The 18,702-nt window shown below is 35.1% G+C and overlaps 1 protein-coding gene across 1 annotated transcript; it reads left to right on the forward strand.

Moving 5' to 3' along the window:
- The first annotated feature begins 551 nt into the window (after nt 1-551).
- Nucleotides 552-17,986, forward strand: emb (embigin). Its single transcript, XM_041254542.1, has 9 exons — nt 552-799; nt 2,820-2,918; nt 5,384-5,576; nt 9,570-9,658; nt 11,034-11,161; nt 11,728-12,013; nt 12,404-12,431; nt 14,691-14,750; nt 15,101-17,986. Exons 1-8 carry the CDS (start codon nt 727-729, stop codon nt 14,746-14,748), a joined length of 954 nt encoding a protein of 317 aa, XP_041110476.1. The 5' UTR covers nt 552-726; the 3' UTR covers nt 14,749-14,750; nt 15,101-17,986.
- Nucleotides 17,987-18,702: the final 716 nt, after the last annotated feature.

Here is an 18,702-nt window from a genome sequence, read left to right on the forward strand (position 1 = left end):
AACAGGAGATTCCTGGAAAATAAGGGAGAGTCGACATGTCTCCTTACATACACTGTACAGTGATTGGGATATAAGCTGGAATATGCAAAGTACCAAGTTTGGATTCAAGCCTGTGCATTGGGTTGCTTCGCCCTGTCGATCCCCACTACTGTGATAAGAACAACAGCACCCATTGGAACAGTTAAAAATATATGTGCAAGCTTTTGTCTTCTGGGTTTATCTACAGGCTTGTCTAATACTCTCGATTCAAAAACAATTTGCAGTCTCTGCTTGAGAGAGACACAGGACTGAATGGCATACGGGGTCATGATTGCGATGCTGTCTCTTATAGTGTCTGACTGTTGCCAGAGTGCACTGCACCTCACCTTTCATGACTATTAAATTCACATGGATCATAAAAATAACTTAATATTTAATGAATTAAAGGAGAGACAGCATGATACAATAAATATATCCCTACTCTGATGAAAGGCTATGCTGCATCTTTAATTGAATTCTGAAACTATTGGATTTTGCACAGTAAACCTAGACATAGCGACAGCTTGATTTCCAATCCATATTGTTCCTCATGTTAATAATTTATCTAAAGCCAGCAGCTATTCTTGTGTTGCGTCAGCAAGGTTACTGTGCAGAGAAACCTCTTGAGGATTCAATTCTAAACGACGAGCTTTCAGACGTCAGGGTGACTCATTCACTGCAGCATCAGGCACAAACACTGCAGATAAAATGCTCTCTACATGGATCTCAGTGCTGATCGGAATCGTCCTGTTTGTCACCTGTGAATCTCAGGTTATATCAGGTAAATAATCATTGGGTTAAAGGCTTTAAGATTAAAAAACATATTTTTTTTGGTTGATTAAAGGTGACCTTGATAGCTGGTGTGCTGATGTAACTCCTCGAGGCTTAAATCAGCTTGTCTGATATTATTATTGTATGTATGTATGTATCACTTTTTTTTCCATTTAATATACCAGCGTACTTATTTGTGTCATGGTATATCAGCATTTTATTTACAACTATAAATGCATACACATTTTGTATATAACATGATGTGTGTTAAAGCCCTTGCTTTTGTATTTGTGTTAGCACATGATCATATTTCATTGGATGAACTGTGTTAGTATTTCAGCCATGCATATTTTACATTTTCTTTTTATACTGAGTTACCAATCATGGACATTTCTTTATGGTTTAAAGCATAAAAGACAAAAAGTTGAATGACTAGATAATACTGTGAAATTGAATTATGTTTCCCTTTTTGCATCCTCTTGTGTCTGCTGTATCCATTGTGAATGATTTATGTTACTGCCACTGACACTGTTGGCCCAAAGCCAGATTGCTCTACCTAGACAATAATCGTTTTTAATCGTTTTAATTGCCAATCTAAATCAGATCACACCCTTTAGGCATCATAGGTCATAGTACATGTGCAAATGGAAGATGTCATTCATTTATGACCTGAGTTGCAGTTCAAACTGTGGGACCACATTATTACAATTTAACTTATTTTTAATGCATGAATGAATGTAAGTGTCCTCTGGCAACGGAATTCATTTTGATTACCAAAATACACAGAACATGATTAGATTAACGTATTGTGTGTGTGTGGTTTTTTGTTTGCTTTTTTTAATAATAATAATAATGTGCTCAGGTGCTTTTGTCTCCTGTTCCGATCTAGTTGCCTGTCATATACATATATAATACAGGTTATATCAACAACATTGTGCGTATATTAGAAAGCACCAGCAGTATCTTGGGCATCCAAAATAGCTGATCACGAGATGGCTCTTCTATCATTCTAAAATGATCCTTTGGCTGATCTAGTCTGTATATGTCTATGGAAGGCAACTAGCAATAAAGAGTAACTCATGGACTCTGTAAATACACTTATCAGAAATATCATTTGAAGATAGTTACACTTTCATATTAAATCCAAATAATATCTAACTGGTGTAATGTCTCTGAATGCTGTGTTTATATTTGAGTTAGAGAGATATGTAGCCTACTGTAATTTTGTTTAGAAGATATTTATACATAAAAATAGACAGGTCTATAAAAACACAGACTTTCCTAAACATTAAAATATGTGTAGTTTTTGTATCCTGCTACATATTTTAGTAATAGACTGCAAGTGGTTCTGAGCTTACAAGCAACCATGCTTTTCTCATTCCAGTTCTCATTCTAAAATCTCAATCTTTGTGCAAGTCCCAGTTTAACACTGAGAATGACAGTTTTCTTGAAACTATCACTCCTAAATGCATTGTGAGAAGATTTTATATTTGGCTTTTGGTGCCATTGACCAATAAGAGCATCGTACTGGAGCCAATTGATCCTTTTTTGTAGGTTTGTGCCTTTATTAGACTTCCCAGATAATAAGGTGGAAGTGTTTTTCTTGTTTGTTTTGTTTAGTTTTTTTCTTGTCTCATGCTTTTGTACTGAAAACAACCCTCCCAAATATCAATTTAAATACAAAGCATGTTGAGGAGGAAAGTACTTGTGTGCTGAAGCTCTGTGATCTTGTGACATGACTGGAGTTCAGATCTGGCTCTGGGATTTAGAGTATACTATAATGAATGATGTATACTCTGTTGTTTTATCTTTAGTGTCTGTTTCAGAATTGCCAGGCTCATTTGAAAACGGTAATATAAAAGCTATTTAGAATATACCTCACTCATATGTTTCTCATTCACCTCATTCCAAACACTATGATAATTTTTTTTACAATAAAATGTTAATATATATATATTTATATATATATATATATATATATATATATATATATATATATATATATATTTATTTTTTTTTTTTTTTTTTAGACAAAACTATTGCTTCCCCAATTGAAACTGACCAGCGGGAGATCAACATAACTGAAATTGCTGTAGACTCGTCAATAGTGAAGAATATTGTTATAAAAGGTACATTTATTGTTGCTCTTCACTCATTTCACAACTTTAATTTATGTAGTAAAAATAATATACAACAACGCCCTTTTTCCTCTTTAGGACATTGTGATTCAGTATGCTTTCCAAGTGTCTTCCTATTTACCTGTTCAGTTATTTTTCATTGATATGAAGTTTTCTTTATTATAGCATTTTGAGTTTATTATTATGTTTCAATACAACTCTAACTTTAACCCTTAGCGGTCCATTTCTTCAGCGCCTGTCAGGCGCGTAAGGTCCAGTTTATTTTCACACACACTGTTTATTTTACACGTGCTGTTTAAAAGTAATTTTATTCACAGTAAAACAGGTTTAAAAGGCACTGCATATCAACAAGACACAATACTGCATCTTCAGCCCTGCCCCACTCCTTGTTCGCTGTATTTATCACATATCTCTTCATAGTAGTGCATACTGATAAATGATTTCCTGATCACTTGTTTTATCGCCAAACTCCTCAATAATGCGATCCAAGTCATTATTTTATTACTATAACATCTCAAAAAGCTCTGCAAATGTCTGTGATATTCTGAGCCCTGGATGCGGAAGCAGCTGTCTTGTTTGTGTATGTCCTTGTTGTGTCTGTGGTGCTGGGAATATGTATATTGCTCAGATCTGCCTCCTATTTTTTTTGTTTCTCTTGGCTTCTATCAGCCTCACTCGGCCATTGAAAGCTTTTCTTAGTTTTTTTCCTAAGAAAAAATGACGAGAGACCTGTGTTTGACGTCTTTTTGAGCTGCTTGACCCTGTCCAACAACAAACCAGAAAGGAAAAATTGTAATGTTGGACCTGGTCCGACATAGGACCGCAAAGGGTTAAAGGAGTGATAAACAACATTTTAAAATAAATTTTCTTATCTCTTAATAGCACTAGCTAATTGTCATTTGTTTACCTTTTTCTGGTGTTTTTGGTTATTTGGCTTGCTTCCTGGTACAGGTAACCTAATGTAATTCATTTTATGATGTGTTAAGTTGTTAGGTATTCATTAAATGGAATAAAACATGTTCATACCTCAACACAGAACAAAACACTCCTTCTGGTGCTAATGTTTACACAATTTTGATTACAAGTCAATAATAATTTGGCAGTGTGATTTAATATACAACTTGCTGTGATCCATCTAATGAAGATTACTCATACTTTATAGGAATTGCTTATCTTACCTGTTGAAAAATAGCGATTGTAATTCTGGGCAAAACTTCACAGTATGCACAGCGGTAATTCATAAACTAGGTCTAAGGAAAAATCACATGTACATGACAAATGAATTACATTTGCTAGTTTCACAACTTTTTTAACTGTCAGTTTACAGGCTCGGTATGGAAATATTGCGGTAAAAGTGTCTAAGAAACTAATCAAATAATGTTGTAACATTGTTGACAAGTCATTTAAATTGTAATGTGTATTTATAACATTAAGAGTGACAGGGATAACACTGGAAGTTCCTCTGGTACGGATACTCATATATACCCATTACTCGGCACATGCCTATATTTTTATTGTCCTCTTATCTTTAATGTTTGCAATTTTAAAGTGACATCTTGTTAAATATTTATTTCTTTAATATTTTCGTATAGCCTTAATAAGGTTCTTCTAGCTGTTTTGAAAAATCAGGTCAGACCCAAGTTTCTGTAACTTTCCTTTTTCCTTATTCTGTAGTACAAGACTGTTGAAATGGCATTTGAAGCTAACTTGATTAGTGAGGATGTTTAACCCTTTGCGGTCCTATGTTGGACCAGGTCCGACATTACAATTTTCCCTGTCCAGTCCAATATCGGACCCTGTCCGACATCATCAAAAAGACATAAAGCACAGGTCTCTAGTCGTTTTTTCTCTGGAAAAAGCTGAGCAAACCTTTCAATGGATGATACAGACAGGAGCTGAATGAAGCCAAAAAAAAGTGGCATATCTGGTAGCCCCTGCACCACAGAGATAACACGGACATAACAAAGGAGATAGCTGCTTCTGCATCCTGCAGGAAAACAATATCACAGACATTTGCAGAGCTTTTTGAGATGTTAAAGTAATAAAATAATGACTTGGATTGCATTAGAGGAGTTTGGTGATAAAACAAGTGATCAGGAGAGGATTTATCAGTATGCACGTCTATAAAGAGGTATGTGAAAAATACAGTGAACAAGGGGTGGGGCTTGGCTGGAGATACAGTACTAAGTGTACTTTTGCGATTCAGTGCCTTTTAAAGATATTTTACTCTGAAAGAAAAACATTTTAAACAGCGTGTGTAAAATAAACAGTGCATGTGAAAGTAAATTGGACCTGACGTGCCTGACAAAAATGGAATAAATGGACCGCTAAGGGTCAAAAAAACTAAACTAAAAGTTGTGTAATATTTGTGAAATTTACATTAGAGCTATATAAATCTATTGATGGTACAGTTACAGATGTAATTTTTTTCCCAATATCTTCGATAACATTTTTAGGACACACTAATCCCTGGATCAAAGCAAACATCGATGTTACACAGCCAACCAATTTAGACTTTTCATGTAATTTGACTGGTCTTCTATATGAATCATCGTCCATTACTGGATTTTGGAGAAGAGATGGCAAAGAGATCCCACAGTCTCGTGTAGTCATACAGAAGAAAGAGGCTCAGTATCATCTCCAAATAAAGCAAGTATAATTGTGTTTATTGTATTTATATTTGCCACAATTCTAAGCACCTTGTCTCAATACTCTGTTTATTAGGGCTGCCAAGTAATCACAATTAACTTTGTGTTAATGTCTTTAGAGATTACATTTTTTTTTAATTGTGTGTGTCTTTATTATTCCTTGACGTTTCCTTTTTTTACACTTATTTTTCTATTAATACACAGTGCTTTTAGCAATATCTAGTTTGTTTGTGCTCTGTGCCGGTTACTGCCTGGTCCTGACTTCCCCTGTTAACGGAGAGACAGGGATTGGAGAAGTGCACACTCAAAAAACAACAAAAAACTCCCACTTTGCACTATGGCCTTTCCACACTCGCACACCAGAGCTGAGCCGAGCTGAGCCCAGCCGAGCCAAGCTGGAACCGAGCTGAGCCGGAACCAAGCCGAGCCCACCAGCGTAGCTTGGGTTTGTTCACACTGCTGTTCAAAGTACAAGCTGCACTGTGGAACGTGAAGTCAAATTCAATGTAAGTTTTTATGTCTCTAAATGATACCTGTCAGCATTAAACAGTGGCAAAGCTTAAAGAATTTTGTAATATATAAACTCACTTTCATTCCGTATGGGACTGCACATCGATTCCAGAAGACAAATCGCCGAATTCAATATATTGGCATCGATCGATGTAGGTCTGTGACCAAGAACTGAATCCTAAATTATAATATTTACTTTTTAATGTTATGATCTTTTATTTTTTGGTAATCCTGTTTCCATATTTCTCAAATCCTGTGAAATCTTTTGGTAGACCTTATCGTTTTAGACAGTACGAGTTAACCCTGCCTCCGGCCTTGCTCAGCACTGAGCTAGTACCACATATCTTGCAAGGCCAGAGTTTCACGGTTCCAGCTCGACTCAGTTCAACAAAATGACAAGTGTGAAACTAGCCATACTGTGAGGGCTCGGCTCGGCTCGGGTGTGCAAGTATGAAAAGGCAGAGGCAGTGCTATGCGATGTAACAAAAGAATTATACTGAAAGTAGCATCGCCTGTTTTATACAGAATATTCTTCTCATTGGTGAAATTTGACTCCTATTGCAGGAACTTTTTTTTTTAAATGCATGCCTATATATTTATATATCGGTGAATAAAAACATTTTTGGTATGTTAATGCTGACAGTCTATTAATTTACAGGTGAAATATGCTCAAAACATTCTACAGTACTGTAATGACAGTGTGTAGTGGGGTCTCAGCAGTAAAATTAAGACCCTTCAAGGAAGTAGATTTGGCGCTCACAAGCGCCGTTTATTTTCTTTTGCTCTTTTAACAATGGATTTTACTGCTTTTATTCTCAATGGATCTTTTCTCTCCCCTCGCAGTACGCTGATTCCATTTATATAGGCCACACCCTGTCTCCTATTGGCTGCATTCCTAGTATCACATTTGCATATTGTTCTACATGCGCATGCACACACTGCAGCAGGCAGAGACACACACAGAGTGAGCAGCAGGTTAATTACAGCGTACAGGATAATTGTATTCCCCCTGCAAGTCCAGCATTGAGTATATAAAGTCCCACTCCTGGGTCGCGTTTGCCCCGACGCTACAGTACATTAAATTCCAAGCATTTACGTTGCTTTTTACAGTTATGGTATTACATTTGTATTTTACCTGAACGTTTTTCAGCTAAAGTGAACTGAATTAACCAACATAAAAATGTACTAATAGAAACTAACTGTACAAACGTACCTTATATCAAAATATGGTGGCTTGAACTATGCAGCAAAAAAAAAAAATTAACACATTAAAGAAAAAAAAAAACACAGTGCTAGATCCAGAGACACACACACATACGCACACACACACACACACACACACAAGAAATCTATGGCTAACAGATGACCTTCTTTCCAGCATACTGGTTTAAGTTCTTTTGCTCCAAAAACAACAATCATTCTTGAGGTATTACAAATGTTTTCGCTATACAACATGTTTTGAATATGTTATCTTGTTTAATAAAACTTTTTTTAAATTAACACAAAATATATAAATAAATATTCTAACAAATACTACAGTACCTGTTATTAACATACTAAAGTGTAACGCCTGTTCATACTGATACTCTATTTTATGGCTCACCATTATGGTTTTTTCTGTGTACTTTGTGTTTGTACATTAGTTGGCCACCTGTAATAAAAATGTGAATTCAAAGCACAGTAGAGTGTTTTGAATGTACGTACACCCATTACACTCTCAATCAACCTACATTCAAAACACTCAAGTGTTTTATACTGTGGTGTTTTGGGTGTCCTACACCGGGACATGAAAACAAAGCAAATCATCTCAACCTGACAAATAGAAATAATATAGACATGTATAATAATGTACTTGTGTGTGTGTGTGTGTGTGTGTGTGTGTGTGTGTGTGTGTGTGTGTGTGTGTGTGTGTGTGTGTGTGTGTGTGTTTATATCGATTTTTAACATGGTTTAAATTGCATTAAAACACTGAATGCTCAAACCTACAGGTTGATTGCAGATTGAATTAAAACATTTATGAATTTGTCAAAGAAAGTGGTTTATAATATAAGGCAACTGATAAGAAAATATACAGTATAATTTAAAATGCATTGAGGTGAGTAATAAACTGACTCCATTGACAACACTATTAATCCAAAAATAGGACAACAGTTTCAGTTAGGGTTGTTTTTTAAATAATAATAATAATAATAATAATAATAATAATAATAATAATAATAATAATAATAATAATAATACAAATTTCACTTGTATAGCGCTCTTCATGCAACCATTGCAGGGCGCTTTACAAAAGAAATATAAAAAAGCCTGTGTCTAATATATAATCCAGCTACAAATAAACAGACCCAAACAAATACGTTTTCAAACAGGATTTAAAAGATTCAATTGTGCTAGTGTTCCTGATATGAAACAGGAGCAAGTTCCAAAGACGAGGGGCATTATAAATAAATGCCCTGGCTCTGACAGAGTTCAAACTAATTTAGGGACTGTCTGAAGATTAGCATTTCCCGATCACAGGGAACGACCTGGGGCATAGGGGTCAGCAGATCTTGAAGATAAAAAGGTTCAAGACCATGTAAGGCCTTATAGGTAATAATAATAATAATAATAATAATAATAATAATAATAATAATAATAATAATAATAATAATAATAATAATAATAGCATCAGTAACAAAACAATCAAATGAGATAGATGCATGTAATTTTATCAATTAAATATGTGATTAAAATTAAGATTAACTAAGATTTATTTATTTTTTTAATTGAAGGATTAATTTTTTTAATCGCTTGACAGCCCTAATATTTCAACACCTGTCAGTTATCTTGCTGGGCTCGTGCTCTAGATAAGAGCTCCTTTAAATTGAACATTTGCATTAATTTATAAAACAACATTATCTTGTGTTGCTATAGAAGGTATTGTCTATGAGATTCATGGCAAGGGCTCTGCTTTCCAGATACATCAGGGAACAGTCCCTGTACTGGAGTGATAACCAGGCTTTCAAATAAATAAAGCAATGCTACCCGTTGTTAGCATTACTAACTACAGTGTGGGAAATTTGTTCTTCATTTTAACCCCACAATGTGGGTTTCTGCAATGGTGACCATTAATAATTGTACCACCTTGAATACTGTTTTGGAAAGATATGTGACCATTCTTCATTGAATACTGATTCTGATTCATTTAGGAATTGTGCTGTCTTGCTATCGACCCCTTTATCAAAGACTTTCAGATGTTTGAAATTGACTTGAAACTGGTAAATGTAATTGTTTTGTAGATTATTTGGATAACAGATAAATGCTATTAAAGCTGTGCAACATAAACACCCACCCCACCCCACCCCCCACCCCCATCCATCATCTTTTTAATGGTGGTATTTGATTAGATTAAAAATTCAAAATGATATTTGATATACTGCATCAGTTGGAGGAAAACATTTAAAAGAAAAGGTCTTCTGTTAAGTTACAATGATATTTGTTGCAGGTTTCAAGTTATCGATAACAGCCAACTTGGGAATTACACTTGTGTTTTTGATATTAAACCTGAAGTAGTCGCCAACTTTGTTGTTGAAGGTAAAAAAAATTATATATTTTTTTCTTGGAATGCTGTTTATATAATAAAAAAACAACCTGTTAAGGAAGACTGCAGCTTACATTAATAAGGCAAATTTCAACAATATGGCTTCAAACTGTATTTTGAGCAGTAAACAAAATACATCTTACCCAGTTTAAGAAATGGACTGAAGGATTGCACAAACTGACACCCCTGTAATTCATTCTTATACCTCAAAATGTCCTTCCAGTGATTCTAATCAACTGATATAAAAAAAAAGTAATTAACACCTTACTGACTGGTCAATTAAAAAAAAAAAAATCAATACCTAATAACGAGTCCATTAGCATAATGGCCATCAATTATGGCCATTATGCTACTGATCAGTGGCGGCTGGTGGCCAAAATAAACTGGGCGGCAGAAAAAAAGAATCTTATTATTGCAATCTGACTAATAACACTTCTTATCTTCTTAATGTTTTACCCGATATCAGCTGTTAAACACATTTCTTCACTAGCCAGCAGAGAAAAGAAAACAGTACCCCATCATAGTTTATTCTAATAAACGTAACTGTTGCACACTGCCAGCGTATGTTTAAAAATGCACTGCATACAACCTTAATACAGCATTTAGAGTTCAAGACCATGTCACTTTAAACCGACTTTCCGTAAAACATATTTACAGAGATAAAAAAAAAGCCATCTAAAGCATTATTTTTAATAAACTATAAATCAGTCATTTGTAGTTCGATGATCAATTCAGTAATGGAATGATTGTTTAATTATGTTGAGTCTAAATTGACATTGTGTGGTTGTAGGACTGAATTACAGGTAAGCAGACAAGGCGTGAAAAACTACAGGCCCTAACTATTATTGTTTTAGCTCTTGTTTTATACAATTGATTGTTGTCCTCCTTAGGAGTAAATGCTTTGAAAATGTCCTTCTAAAATTCCTCAATTTAAGGAAAGAAAATCCTATAAATGTGTTTCGCGTAACCATTAGCATGAATATTGTGAACCGGATTAGGATTCATATATTAAAGTATTGTGAAAGATTTTATGTGTTTTATGGGCACACATTTATTGCAAGGATTTTAACTTTGCCAGCTCTTTAGAGTTTCCTAAATATAAATTGATGCAGTGACCTTTCAACTCTGCCGACCCCATGGTAACAGTATCATGTTTTATACAGTATATTTCAGTTTTCTTCTTTTATGGAACATCTGAGAATATTGTGCAATGAAATAGAAATCATGCAACAAAAAAGCTTGGAATGTGTCCTGCTGGTCTTCTCTTATTGAGGGTTACAGTCGTTTTTTTTTTTTTTTGTTGTTTTATGTTGGTACTGCTACTTTTATTATATTTTAACTTTTGTAGTTGTTGTTTTTTTTTTTAAGTTCCAGACACTGAAGGCAGAGAAAAACCACTTGTTTGTTATGAAGGAGATGCAGTTGTGATGATCTGTAAAAGCCATGAATTTGTTCCAAACACTTGGATTTGGCTCAAAGTGAATGGCACTGAAAAGGTAAGGCCTAGAAATGACTGCGCAGTTACCTTTAACAATAAGGCACAAGACTGCATATGGACCAGATTTTTAATACAAGATTTCAAAACAAATAAATCAAAACATATTTTTTGTGAATAAAAATGGAAAAAATTTATAAAGAAGACAAACAGAGGTAGCGTCTGAGGTAGGGTGTCTACCTCAGTGAAGATTTGACTGGAGCTCTCTGCTTTGCACTGCAGACAATTACGGTGTAAAAATGACCACCTTTTGCCTGATTAGGCTTTTTTCTTCTTGTTTGGGGTGTAGGTGGTGTTGCACTGGACATTTTACATGTGAAACCTAGAAAATAAAAAGTTATTTAGAGCATTTTACTTAAATTCTGTTCTCTGTTACCACTTGTGTCAACTAAACTCATCTGCCAGATTTACATATAAGACCCTGTTGTCATGGCCTACTAAGCTTTAAAAAATACAACAGTGTATCTGGATAAAAGGGTATATTTGCATTCAAGCCTTGGCAGGGTTGTTTTGGCTGTGTCAGAGTGAAAGATAACTTATATTAATAAAAACTTGTGTTTTTTTCAGGCTATTATCAATGCAACAGCAAACCCAGATCGATACAAAATGAATATCTATAAAGATGGAAATAAAACATCTCTTAAAGTAATGGGTTTAACAGGGAAAGACACTGGTCTCTTCGGGTGCAGAGCTGTGTATGAGATTGGATCAAGTGAAGGCCACGTTAATGTTAAAGTTCTTAGTTACATGGTGCCCCTCAAACCCTTCCTGGCCATCGCTACTGAGGTTATAATTCTGGTATCTTTAATTCTGGTCTATGAGCGGCATACCAAGAAGAAAAAAAATCTTGCAGGTGTGAACATTTTTTCAATGTGTTTGCTTTTTGCTAATTTAACAGAAGCACCAGACTGCAGCATGTAATATCTATAAATATATGTATAAAACACAATCTTTTGTGATACCATTTTTTAATGTTTTATTTCACTGTTACCATACCTGTAGGTTACTGTGGGCAATGGGTTCAGTCAACTTCCTAAATATGGATTTAGGAAGAAATCAGCATTGGAACCAGTAGGAACATGCATGTAAAACAGTTTTGAATACAATATATTTGCAACCTTTAATTGAAGTAAACATCAATAGTAAATGACCAGGTATTGTATTAGGTGGTTTAGGGGTGGGGTTGACAGTTGATCACTTTGTTCAAACCAACTACATCATTTGCATTTATTATCTTTCCCAGATAATGGCACCGAACACATGGAAAAACTGTAAGTATTTTGTATTTGTTATAAGTCAGCGATATATATATAGATATATATAAGAGTGACTGGCAGAGCCTTGTTTAAACTTGATTTTGAGGGGTATGTTTTCTCTGCCGTTTCAAAATGGATCGGGATTGCATTTCATATGCTCTGTGTCCATGTGAAGGAGAATTTTTTTGTCGAAGTTTCGTGAAAATCTGTGCGGTAGTTTTAAAGTTACAGAATCACAAAAAAAAAAATGTTTTTACAAATTAGTCAGAGTTGTTTTAGGGCTAAAATAACTAAAACACATCTGCGTGTTTAAATACCATATCGGGCAGGCGGATAGTACTCAATAGCTACGAGTGTCTTTTTTTTGGAAAAAATAGATAACGTATTTAACGAGTTATTTACATTTTCCTTCACATCTGCACAGTTTATTTTTTGCTAACTGATAAGTTATGCATGCACAGTCGGGCTCCACTACCAAGAGTAAGTTAGTGGTTATTTGTCAGTTTTTTTTTTAAATGCTTCCAAACTTAGCTCAGTCTGTGAATCTAAACCCTAGATGCAGTACCACGATTGACAGAGCTGTCATCAATGGAAACTCCATAAGTTGATGTAACAACAAATTAAATTGTACCTCTTTTAAATATTTACAGCCAAGATATTAGTCAGTATATATTTAGTTTATATGCATTATATACTCTTTAAAACAAAAGATCTATAATCTTAACACTAATATATTGTGTACCATAACTATTACAAACAGTATAATGTGCATGATAATTAATATTACAAAATATTTGAGGGTTTGTTTCTGAACACAATAACATAATAAATTGCTTACAAATAGTTATGGATTTGCAATATTTGACTGAGGATTTATATTCAAAACTTTCCTTCTGTTGACCCAGAACTTGAAAAAGACGATTGGGCAAAATCAATTTTTTCTGCAGTTTTCACTGAATTTCAGGGCTAGCCTGGGCGAGTCTAGTTTCATCTAATGCTTCAAAATTGATGCTGAGCAAATTTGGTTCGCCCATGCCATTAATTTGGGTGAGTCTAGTTTCGTCCGAATTTAATTTTGCCCATGTCAGTTATTTGATGCGGGTCTAGTTTTGCATTTCTAAAATCTCCCCTGCCAGCTTCCGAGTGCATGCCGGGGTACCAGCCTCGCCTCCACTTCTGACAACAATGTAGTGACTGTGTGCTGGGTTTCCAGCAGCAGCTCTGAAAAGGCAGGACACCAGGGCTGGCTTTAATAGCGGTTAAAACCACTCTATTAGCTCTCTTCCAGAAAGTTAAAAGTCAAAAAGTACACGCAGGCAAAAGTGCAGGCAAACTTGCCACACACACACACACTTTGTAATTGCTTCTCCGCTCAGTCTCCCTGTAATGCCTTATTGGTTACTGACTAATTAAGTTATTGATAGTTTTATCCGTTTGTGTGTGGCAAGTTTGCCTGTGTGTATGGAGGAGCGAGACTTTTTGACTTCCGATCTCCAATAAAAACAATAATGTTGGACGGTTTTCGTCCATCCAAACACAAACACAATATAATAATAATAATAATAATAATTATACGAATTTAAACAATTATCATAAATAAATAAATATACATAAGGGGTGGGCACCCTTTCACATGTACCGCTCAGGGCCTCTGTTATGACTTTATTAAGCTCTATACTCAAGCCAGTTAATCTTGATTGTGTGCACTCACACCATAAAAGCTGTGTTCTGGTTTTCCAAGTGTTCAAGGAAAATAGCAGTTACATCTTTATGAACTGCCGTAAGCCGAGTTACTAGTGTTTCCAGTTTGACGGCGTGTTGTGCTGACTGATAATACAATAAAGAGCAGTTACAGCAGTCCCCATTACAACTGAACTGAAATATACTTTGGCTTTAAAACAAGAAAAGGGCACCAAGGTAACGAGACAAGCTTGTTTATTTTTTGCAGAAAGTAACTAATATTATTAGTCCCAATAAAAATCGAACACATTATATTACCTTGTTATTGACAAAAGTAATATTATTACATCAATGTGTTACTTAAAGAATATGTTACCCCAACTCTGGCGGGCTGCAAAATAATTTGCACAAATAGGAAATTTGTGTTAAGTGAATACGTAATATAATAAGTCATTAACTTCTTGACCGGGACCATGTAGAACATTCATAGTATCAATAAATCTATTAAATCCAAGTTTGTCTTAAGAGAATTCATATATACTGTATATTAACAATAAATAATTACAATGGTTACATATTTTCATTCCATTTAAGAAAAACTGATGAAAGTAATGGAGTAGGAGACAGCACTACAAGACACAGAAATGTTTAAAGGTAAGATAGTTCAGACTTTTTAAACAATACAGCCTATATTAACATTTAGTTGCTGTCCTGAAATAAAAAAAAAAAGATACAGTACCGTGTATGCAAAAGAAGCAACACATTAAAACAGATAAACAGTTCGATGGTGTAATGTGAAGTAAACACCTTTTTTTGGTTTAATGCTTATTTATGCAATATACAAATTCCCATTACAACTTGACTTGCAATCAATCACTTTTCTGTGACATTACAAGTTTTATATTAAGCAATAATATCACTAGTAAGAAAGGTGTTTTTAAATGCTTTTAATCCAAATGTTTAGTCCTTTATCGATGCTTTTACAGTGTAGTTTTCTTTTACAGGAAAACCGAAAGCAGAAAGCATCAATTATCAACATGTATTCATAAGCAGGTTCTCATACTTGCTTCTTGTGAGAGTGACATGAAGTTGTGTAGCTGTAGTTTTCATTGATCTGTCTCCCCCTCTAACCCCATATGGAAATATCCAGGCATAAATAACCTTCAGTGTTAACATAAAGCCAATTAAATTTGTACTTTTCATCTCAGATTATGTGCTTATCTCAGATTTGTAAGGATTACTACATCATATGTGCTGTCCATGAATATAGTTAAATATGATTGACTAGTCATGTGGATAAAGGTATTATACAGGTGTACATATTCACTGCAGAAATACTGTCTCTAGCTTGCTTTTTCAGAGTTAAGCAGCCTTTAAATTTCCTGGTAATTAGTGCAAAAGCAAGGGGTGGCATTTCCAATAAAGAACCACTGAGAATTGTTTCTGTTTGTGAACAGTATCTTTAGAGCATCTAAGAAATTCCATTTGCCGTCCAAACACTAAAAATCTTGGGGAGCACTGTGATGGCATGCCCACCCCTTACTAATTTATATATTATTTTTGTTTGTTCTCCAAACAAAAACAGTTTTTTTCTTTTTCTTCACAACACACCTTCAAAAAATAATAAAAAAAACACCCGCATTACTCTCTCTGGTCGTCTGGCTCCTGGAGGCACTACATCCCACTACTGACACCATATGTCATAAGGTAGGCTTGAGTGGCGAGTGTGGTGACATCACAGACCAGGAAGCAATGTTCAGGAAACAGAGGTACGGGGCTGAAACTGTGTGGGAGCGCAGTTTATTTATTTAACAACGAAAAATTAACACATAATACTTTTAAACACAGAAAACAAACGGCATGTGGGCCAAAGCAAAACAGAAAAAACACAACATAAGTAATCTTTAAACTAGAACAAGTACCTACAAGGTCTCACAGTTGGTAGCAATCGTCTTTCTCATACTCATAGCATCATTATACACTCCTCCTAAGCTCTCTCCTCAGACAAAGGCTTGCTCCTGACTTTTATAGTTTGCGGCTGGAGCCCAATTAATCAATAATTAAAAATTACTCAATTAAGGCTCCAGCCACATTCTCACGTGTATTTTGGCAGGGAGGAATTTAACCCCTTTCACTGCCGATCCAGAACACGCAAACACAAACACAAAATCAATTTAAAAATGAAAGGAACAAATACATATATACATAAAAATGGTAATAGATCATAACAGCACAAAAATAATATATACATTAATAAGGGGCAGGCACCCCGTCATAGGCACTTAGTCTTGAACTGAAGGAGTACCTTAAATATTGTCATTTTATAATTATAAACATTTATCTGGTGATTAGTGCAATGTTAAATGTTTACGGATTATATCCAGTTTGCTTAAATGCATTGTTTCACATTATCCCCACCCAGTCTTACGCATCTCCCATTCAGCAGTTAAGTGATATGTGTCTTTGAGTTCCCACAGCCTGTCTATGTGTGCTATCCCTGGCTCTGTTTCTCTCTCTCTGTCATTGTAACATTGCCTGCTCCTAAAACAAGTACATCACAAATCATTCAGGTAAATCTTCACATGGCATCCACTGCCCAATTCAAATAAACAAAAGGGTAATTACAGCTCGGAGAAGAAAATAATTAAGGCCTTTACAATATATATTCTTTATACCTACTAATAATATTAGTAGGTAGAAACTGACATTTAGTGCCGAATTTACTGCCATGAGACAGTTTTATCCCATACAATGCAAACGCTAAATAGTGAAGCAATATTTTTAAGATACTTGCATGCTTCGTTCTTCTATAATACTAATCTATAAAATAAGGAATCACATGAGTCAATTTTCTAAATAATAATTGCCTTGCTGGGGAGGATCTTATAGATGCAATCATGCCTTTATTCCTTATCCTAGATGTCATTATACACATACCAGATGAAGGCATTTACAATAGAAAGCTTTCACAAAATGTAATGTGGGACTAATGCAAAAAATGGTACCATGATCCTTGATGTGGATAACATAATAAAATGGTATTGCTTATCAGGAAAGTATCATTTTAAATTGAGAAAATTTAATTGTCTGGCTCATTTGCACTGTGGTTAAGATGCTCGTTTGCAGTGCAAGTGGTCGCCAGTTTGCACCCAGCCTCTGCCCTGTTACATATACATTAACAAGTTTGAGACAGAATTACTGGAAATGCTCCATACAGTCACATTTCTTACGACATATTTAGAAATTCAATGTATGTCGGGTTTCAGTGTAGTTTTTTTTATTTTTATTTAAACAAAACAAAAACAAAAAACACTGTTAATCTTAGGTTTGCTATGTTAAGTATCTTATAAATAGATTTAGGCAAAGCCATATTATTCTTTTCATTAAACAACACAGTAACAAGATAATACCCTGTGTGTAGAAAAGATAACACCATTGTTGTGTTGTTGATGTTGTGTGTTGTAGAAAATATAGAAAATGTAGATATGCATGCTAATCATTCAGGGATGAGTCCAAAATGAATAACATATAAGCTTCCCTGCAATCTTTATACAGTTTTAAAGTTCAGTGAAAATGATGCAAGTTTCTTTAAACTGTTTTGATCACACCTTTGCAAGGCAGTTATGCTTGACCAAAGCAGTTAAAAGGTGTATACGTTTTTTCAAAGCTTGGCAATACTTGGTTTTTGACATGCAAGTACTGTATTTTGCATTGCTTATCCAAATTCTGCAACCACGCACAAGCTTGCCTTAACACACAAAACAAATTAAATGTGAATAAAAAAATTATTTGCAGCAAAACCTGGCATTTTTGAGATATGTTTTGCCTTTGAATGTAAAACCATGTATATAATGTTTTACCTCCACTAGCAATCTTTGTAACCTATTTGAGCAATAAAACTAATTTATGTAATGTAATTTATCTTCAATATATGTGTTCAATAAACACATTTAAAAACAGTATGGCATTCTTTGTCTTTTTTTTTTTTTTTTAACTCACCAAAAGGGCTGAACCTGTGGGGCTGTGGAACAGGAGTCTTTCTACCCATGATGAACTTGATTTAGAATAATTGATTGATTTCGCTGGATGACGTGCATGTGTGTTCACTGCTTGATTGACAGGAGATGGAGAAAGATGGTTGGGATAGGCGCGCAATTTTATTTACACAGTACAGCAACCCCACATGACGCTACCAGCAATGGTAGCTCAAATGGGACATAGAGTCCCTCTTCCACACCTGTCTATAACTTGGGCAGTTCATCCGACTCAAACCTTGGATATACACTTGATCACTGTTGGAGGTGGTCGCTCCATTTCCTTAACCCAGTCATTCAGCAGCACAGATGGACCAATGCTTGCGCAGTTGAGGCAAATGCAGCCACCACAGCCAGACAACGCTCTGACCCCTATAGCTTATAGCAGCCCGGATTTGTATAATCAGGACCCTTTTATTCCTGGCTCTGTGCTGCACCACACCCAACTGCTGATTTGGAGCTCACAGCTGGTAAACACACACACGCTGCTCATTCCCACAACTAAACACAGCAGGCAGGCTGCTACACACAGAGCGTCAGGTTCCCCATTAAAAACTAATCTCTCACTCAGT

This window comes from Polyodon spathula, chromosome 1 (assembly GCF_017654505.1).
Source record: "Polyodon spathula isolate WHYD16114869_AA chromosome 1, ASM1765450v1, whole genome shotgun sequence".
NCBI classification, from domain to species: domain Eukaryota; kingdom Metazoa; phylum Chordata; class Actinopteri; order Acipenseriformes; family Polyodontidae; genus Polyodon; species Polyodon spathula.

Coding starts and splice junctions, on each gene's coding strand:
- emb (XM_041254542.1), top strand. CDS start 727: ATGCTCTCTACATGGATCTCAGTGCTGATCGGAATCGTCCTGTTTGTC. Junction 5,577..9,569: donor CAGTATCATCTCCAAATAAA/GCAAGTATAATT, acceptor TATTTGTTGCAG/GTTTCAAGTTATCGATAACA. Junction 9,659..11,033: donor CGCCAACTTTGTTGTTGAAG/GTAAAAAAAATT, acceptor TTTTTTTTTAAG/TTCCAGACACTGAAGGCAGA.